Source organism: Etheostoma spectabile, chromosome 8 (assembly GCF_008692095.1).
Source record: "Etheostoma spectabile isolate EspeVRDwgs_2016 chromosome 8, UIUC_Espe_1.0, whole genome shotgun sequence".
NCBI lineage: Eukaryota > Metazoa > Chordata > Actinopteri > Perciformes > Percidae > Etheostoma > Etheostoma spectabile.
The window spans coordinates 31405592-31413394 of NC_045740.1; the positions used below are offsets into that span (position 1 = coordinate 31405592).

General features: G+C 40.1%; 1 protein-coding gene across 2 annotated transcripts in view; it reads right to left on the reverse strand.

The window, feature by feature from the left end:
• Window positions 1-6026, reverse strand: part of LOC116693444 (cyclin-dependent kinase 10) — a 23464-nt gene extending 17438 nt beyond the window's left edge. For both annotated transcript variants that reach the window (XR_004332917.1, XM_032522435.1), the window contains exons 1-6: window positions 5776-6026; window positions 3891-4117; window positions 2549-2858; window positions 1560-1632; window positions 1381-1452; window positions 575-677 (exon numbers count right to left, since the gene is read on the reverse strand). Coding sequence is in view for 1 of the 2 variants with exons in the window: in XM_032522435.1 (XP_032378326.1) it covers window positions 575-677; window positions 1381-1452; window positions 1560-1632; window positions 2549-2638 (338 nt within the window). In the remaining variant the exon portion in view is untranslated. The remainder of the gene's footprint in view (window positions 1-574; window positions 678-1380; window positions 1453-1559; window positions 1633-2548; window positions 2859-3890; window positions 4118-5775) is intronic.
• Window positions 6027-7803: the final 1777 nt, after the last annotated feature.

Genomic DNA, 7803 nt, shown 5'->3' on the forward strand with positions numbered 1-7803 from the left:
GTGTGGCCTGGGTGTGGCCTGGGGGACGGTCAACAAAACGGCCCATTTGTGTGACGTCCTGTCCTGTTGTGTTCTTATACCCCCTTAACAAAGCACAAGCAGATTACTGTTCTCCGTCAGATCGTTTGTAGATTCCGACGTTTCTGACCGCACTTGAAAGCAGTTTACTTCACGGGGAGAGAGGAAGAAAAGAGATAAGCGAGACATAGCGACTGCTTTGCTGTTGCAGGAAACAATCAACTATTACACAAACTCCAGGGCAAGTGAGTGCCTGTGTTTTGTTTTTTACCCTTATAATGTTTAAAAAATGTTCTTGCGGCAACGATAAAGTTATTGATGTTATTATCCTGTTTGGGACACACCGCCTTAAACCAGAGCTCAAAACACACTGACATGTCTGTTTACCGGTTACATGATTGGCCACAGCAGCGTGACGTGAGGTTGAGTCATTCTCAAATTCTTTTTGAGTGTCCCCCCCCCCCCATAAAAATGAATGGAAAGACCTGCATTTTTGCCAGACCGTTGGCCAGCTGAGGCAGGCAGCCTTATAGTGGTGTGTGTGCATGTGCACTACCTCTCCAGTTGACTGCCAACAACCACTTCTTTCAGCTCCACTATGTTGGGATGTCTCAGCCTCAGCAGCAGGGTGATCTCTCTGAGACTACTGATGGGGATCCCTGACAGAGAAAGAGAAGGGCATTGCCGTTTTAAAAAGAAAAATACTACAGAAACACAGCCGTAGGTGCTCACACCCCCATCGCTCCTCTACACAGTTGCAAAAAGGAAGAATTAGAAGAGGTTATTATCTTGTCATTTTTTTGTCCTCTTTGTCTTCAGAACTAAATGCTGCGGTTGTCCTTTCTCAGCTTCTGCACCATTTTCTAAACATGGCCACACTGAGAAATACAGAGATTTATGGAGCTGATAGGCTTACTAAGCTACATATCAATTTATTTGGCAAGGGCTTAAATGTAACGGACGTTCATTAATATGCTCACTATAGTTTAAAATGGCTTTAAGCGGCTCAGACATTTTGGACACTATGAAACAAAAACTGTAAACTATGGATTCAAATTATTTTAATTTTGCTCATTTTTTTGCAACGCTAAATCTGGGCCAAAAGGATGGCAGCATAGGTTATCTTTGATATCCAACACTGTGTTTCAGAGCAAGCTATATCTCCATAACTACTCCCTCAACTCCTCTACGCACCAACCGTCAGGCTAAAACTTCCACATGACCAATGATGTTCCCTACATTCCCCAAAAAGGTTATTAGACACAAACAACACATCGACAAAGACAAACATACATACAATGCCTACAAAAATACTCCATTCAAAACACTCATATGAATCAGCGTTCAGAGCATTGATCTCACCGTCTTTCTCTTTGTCCATCCGCACCTTCTTCAATGCTACAATCTCATCTGACTTGGTGTCTCGCGCTCGGTCTATATTAGGAACAGGAAACAGGTATGAGTTAACAGCAGTTAAAATGATCTGCTATTTTTATCTTCCTTTTTGACTCAATCTATGATCTGCAACATTGATAACTTACACACAATGCCGTAAGTTCCTTCTCCTATGCGGTTAAATTTCTCAAACTCTCGAACACTTCTGCAGCTCCCAAACTGAAAAAGAAAGAAAAGATAGAGATGGCACAGATGCTCCCTTCACTTCAGTGAACTTCATCGTCATGCTTGTCTCCAGTACATGAATTTGACCTGCTAACTTAGGTTTACACATGTTGTGCCTGATAGTGACGTTTAGAAGTCAGCGAGAGACTAAATCTGATCAGACTACCATATACAGCCTGTTAATTAAAATCAGCAACAGATCGCATGAAGAGCATTTTGAGAGCTACTCTGTCATAATTGAAAATGGAGACTGTGTACAAGCTGAGATATGGGTCTGATAACATTTTATTAAATCGGACAACGGATTATTACGAGTTATGCCTGATGAAGGCTTGCCAGGGAATCACTCGATGACGCAGAGAGTTGGGTTCATGGAAAAGCTACAGTAATAAGATTGACAGTGGTGCACCGACCTTAGTTTTTTTTTACCTTGGAAGTTAAGTGCCTCGTGAAGCAAAGGTGCCTCACTAGCTAATTACTGATGACGTCCTAGATGGGGAGAACGCCAATCTCTATTTAAGAAAGGCAATTTAAATAATTAAATTACCTTGAACACTGGCGGTTCCAAAAACTGATTGGCCCATCAGTGACTTTTAAGCATAAGCGTATCGATTAAATTGTAACTTGTACATAATTTGACAAGTTTTTTTTTTTTTTTGCTTGCTAATGTTATTAGCATTAAGTTAGCGTTATACGGTTCTGTATGCGTCACGCGAGTGTTGAGCACAAGACATCTACACAGCGACTTATCTATTATATGTCATGTTGCCTGTCAAATATATATGCCAAATTTCAGACTAGGCCACCTACAGTTGTGACGAGTATGCCCCTGTAATGTATGCGCTGTAGCGTTGCTGATAAGCAGGACATCATTAAACTACCCCCCCAACAAAGCTAAGCTAACTCTTACCCTGTCATTTCGAGGCACCGTAAATGTTTTATTGTTCTTGATAGACTTGAGCTTTATAGGGTCCTGTTCGTCTTCTCCCACGGTGTCCATTCTTTCGACTCGTTTGCAGCCTCAGAAGACAAGAGTAGAGTCCGTTTTGGCTTTAACTCGGGCTCACTCGGGCGCCGCCATTGTGTTTTGGTTCGTGCCACCACCAGGACAACAAAGTGCTTTCCCGGAGTTTGAACAGGCGGAGTACGTCAACACGCTGCCATGCGGTTCTGCAACTGCGTGATACTTGTGCAATCCATTTTGAGTTCTTCTTTGAATACTGCAATAAAATACAGAAAACAAATTAATCAAAGAGGAAGAGATTAGCCGGGACACAGTATATAGGAGAAACTACAGGATACCTCCAAAACCCCTGATCACCAATTCAAACATTTTAAATGTGTACAGAATGTATTTGACTCCAAGAAAACGTCATGCTTTGAAAATGATCCCATCTCCTAATTGTGATCTATGTACACTTGATGTCCCAGGGTCATTTATACATTATTTTTGGTGTGAGTGTTTACCTTTTGGAGACAGATATAGCCTGTGTCTCACTTTTAGTGATCTGCTTGGAGGTAATATTCCACTGTCACTGACCTTGCTCTTACTTAATGATGACTCAATCTGCCTTAGAATTGTCTCTACAGCAATAGCGTATACTATGGACTGGTGGTCTCACTGCAGCAAAGAAAATGTTGGCTTTGCGATGGCAACCGCCTCACACATGGCAGCAGAGTGCCAACTGTTTTCTAGACATAGTTATGGAGAGATGTGTGGCACAAGCTGGGAGCTTGTCAGAAAACTCTACATGCATGGAATTAAACTTACACCTTGGTTAAAGAGCTTTTAATCTACCTGGCTGTATTGTTATAGATTACACAGTACTACATAGTCATAAACCTAAACCAGCAACAGCATTAAAAAGCTGCTCACATCAAACAAATCAGTTAAAATAATTTTGCATAGTAAGATCATTTAGTTTTTACATTTAAGTAAAGTGCGCTGCTCATTCTGCTGTTTATGTCCAGTAAAAAGTAAAGTGTATTTGAATACTTTTTAAAGAACGTTTTTATAGTTTCAGTTTTATATATATACTGTATATATAATGAGCAATTGCAATTACAAGAGTCCTAAATTCTACAAATTGAACATAAGTAAATGCAGAAAATAAATTACAAGAATATAGAGAAAATTATGATGTGTAGTCTTATGTGTGTATGTGTGAGTAGTTATGCGAGACAAGAAGGTCAAACAAAATCAGATATGAATAGTTCAGATCAATAAAGACCAAGTTCGACTCCCATTTTACCTCCTGCAGGACATGCTGTTATCGATTGGCCACAAATTTGTTCCCCACTACGAAGGGTGTGGAAGAGGGCCGCCGCTCTTTGACGGCATCAGCTAAGGTCATGGTGGATGGTAAGGCATACAGGTCCTCTCGTGATGGAGCTGTGACGATGATGGCGGGTCGAGGTGGAGAGGAGTGAGCTGAATCTGACTCAGTGTTGGACTGTGGTGGGGGCGGGCTCTCTTCAACTGAGAGGGGTGTCAGAGGTGGAAGACACACACTGATTAACACCAAACAGTTACTATATTACTGTAATATTTACCCACTACAAAACCTTTGTTTGTGGAAGCGTTTGCGGTCTTCTCCAGCCTCTATTGTAATTCATGTCTGCTAAATTTAGTCCTCACAGATAAAGGAAGGCATGAACACCGGACTGTCTGGGAAAAAGCCTGCAAGTTAGTAACCTGCTGTTAAGAGGATTCACCGCAGTGTGTGCGTGCTTGTGGCTGCAAAGATTTATGAATTGTCAACTATTAAATTAATGGCCAACTACTTGATTTATGAATAATCGATTTGAGTCTAAATCCTCTGATTCCAGCTCCTTAAATGTGAATATTTTCTATTTTCTTTACTCCTCTGTGACATTTTTATCTGATAATCTTTGAGTCGTGGACAAAACAAGTCATATTAAGACGTCATATTGGTGTTTAGAAAACACTGATCCAGTATTTTCACCATTTTCTGACATTTTATAGACCAAGAACCAATCGATTGAGAAAACAATCTACAGATTTATCAACACTGAAAATAATGTTAAATTGCAGCCCTAGCAGTGATTGTGTGTGGACATGCTTAGGTGTAGTACGTTTTTCTGTTTGGTAGGTAATGCAACAGACCCTGTTAAATTGGATTGTGCTAATTTCTTAAGAGCGTTAGGGCTGTGTCTTTCTGTGTCTATCATTTTTCACCGCTGAACACAATTGTACCTCGATTAATAAGGGAGCCTATTACAAACTGTACAAATTAACATAATCCTAAAGAGGGCTTACTATACCAATAATTGTGCAGCAGCTTTGTTGGCAAGGTTGTTACAAAAGCTGATCAGCATTAATAATAATTATACGTGGTCATCTGCACATTCTTCTCACAGGACACATAGCATCTAACATCTGTACTGATGCTAGTTATTGAATGTTTTATGAATTCTTAACTTGATGTTAGGATTAAGTAGCCATTTTAAAATTATTGTAAACACCTGGGCTCATACACCGGGGCATGTCAATGTTGTCAATGTTCCCAAAATATGGTAATGTATTACAATATAAAAAGTCATGGTTGCTAAGTGACCCTTTCAAATGTTTCTTTGAATGATGATAATTAGGGCTGGGCAATATATCCCTATTACATATTTTTAATATATTGATATTGTGATATGAGACTAGATTTTGTGAAAGCACCAATTGTCAACCCTATAATATCTTCATTGATGTATTTGTTAAAAGATATTTAATTTACACCATATCGCCTCATGATAATGTGCAGTGATGCCGGGAGACTGTTCCAAAGAGATGTCCTCTGTTTATCAAAGTAAATTGGTGGAGGTTAAGCTCATGTCCTGTTATTAAGTATTTACTCTATGCCTGATAGCAAAACAAAATACAAACTTCAATAGTTATCAGGGTGGTAGGTCAGTAGACTCATAAATATTTCCATTTACAGTCCATGTACAGATATAACTCCCCTGCACTTTAAGACGCACACACACACACACACACACAGAATATTATGAAGAATCTGGTTCAAATTAAATTTATTCTTAAAGCAGCAATCCTTAAATCCAATCTGCCGATTCGGTGATAAAATCCCTGGTATGTTTAATTCTGTGTCCTGTGTATTTCAATCCTACCTGGATATTCCTTCTGGCTTACTCCAGACCCCATTAGGCTTCAGTCAGCGGTTGCTCAGTCCTTACATGTCCACATACATGGTGCTCACATTTTGGCCAGTCCATGCTACTTGCAAGAGTCTGTGCTATATTCTTTTGTCAATCTGCCTGTCCCTGTCTCTGCCACTCCCTCCCTGTTTCCGTCACTTGCTATGTCTGGTGGCAGACACTAATCCTACGCAGCTGCTCACAGCCATAGTAAAAGGTGTTTGTTTTAAAGGGCAAGTAAGAATAACTAGAATAAATTGTATATTACTGTATGTGTATGTCTGTGCCTTGTGTTCGTTTAAAGCGTGTGTTGAGAAATCCCAGACGTTTTTTGTTAAGCAATCGTTTTAGACGTGCTACGTCATTGATGAGATCCGAAGCCATTGTCCATACCTACCACGTGACAGTTTTATGAGATGAATCTACACGGTTTTATTACACATCCATGAACTACACAAGGACATTTAACACCCTCTGTCCAATTAAACCACTACCACCTTCCAGTTTTAGAATAGCCTACTAATATTGCCCCTCCTGCTATTATATTATTGTCACGAAAAAGGATTGATTTACACACTTATTCTCGCCGCATTCCTCACAAGGAACTCTGTTTATTATACAGTTAAGTTGAAACCCTCTGTAATCCAGTGTATTCCAGATCACATTGATCCTCTGTAATCATAAACTGTATATTATTAACAGTCTATGTCTGTAATATATCGGCCTGTTTTTCTCTTATTTTATCAATTTGTTAGATACATTAACTCTGCCTAGAAGGTTATGTTTTTGGCTCGGTTTGTGCAGTCTGTCTGTTAGCAGGGTTATGGAAAAACTACTGGCCCGATTTTTGTGAAACTTGCTAGAAGGGTGTAGCATCGGCCAAGGTAGAACCAATTACATTTTGAAGCAGTTTCCAATCACGGTCGATAAACAAATTTGTTTTCATGGGCATTAGTAACAAGTGGAGTGGCATGACTTTTCCACTAGGTGGGGCTATGGCTGTGTAAGTACCTCTGGTCGTCTCTGTTCTGTTTGCAGCTGAGACCCAGCATGCTATAGACTGGGGGAAAAGAGAGACAGAGCAGATGTCGGAGCCATACAGATGGGTTTCCTCCAAGCCACAGGGGCCAATGTATTGCATTGTTTTGTCAAGGCCAAGGCTGGCCTTGGTTAATTTTCCTGTATTGATGCAACCAGGTGTTATTAATTGAAGAAGAGGAGCAACCAGTTTTTAACTGTGCTTGGAATATGTTGTGGTTTTTTGGACTTTATTTGAGTTAAGTGGACGCTGTAAGGCTACAAAAAAAAACGACTCAATTGCCAGCTATTGGAAAGGACTGGACATTGTTTTTTTGAGTACACGTAAGATACAATAATCCAAATTAGCAAGTTACCCCGTGATATTTGCACTGTTACAGATGTCGCTCTTTTTAGGTCCAAATTCAAAACGTATCTGTTTAGTCTGGTTTTTAATACGTAGCAGTGGTGGGACAATTTCATTCTTCTGTTTCTTTGTAACCTTTTCAGATTTTACTGTTTTCTATGTTCCCTCTTTCTATTGTATGATGTGTTTTTACTCTTGGTTTCGGATGTTAAGCACTTTGGATACCTGCTGGTTGCTGGGAAGTGCTATATAAATACATTTTGATTGATTGATTGATGTGGCACAGTGAATCTGTAAGACTGTATGTGTGGATGGCGTTCCCCCTGCGTTGACTTTGAGGATCCCCTAGGGGTTCCCAGACCCCCTGTTGAAGATCTCTGCTCAAGACAGACATTCGCAGCGAGTGGTTCTGTTAGCGGTGGTTTATAAATCATAATCAAAATTGAAAATCGATTTTCGCTTTAACTTGGGTAATTTTGTAATGTCATGAGGCTTCTGGGTATTATTCTAAGCTTATGCAGAACCTGGGGGGTGGAGCCTGGACAGCCCTTTAGAGGACATGGGAAAGGGATCTGAATACTACACTGGATGATGAGGAGTGGGACAGAATCTGTAGG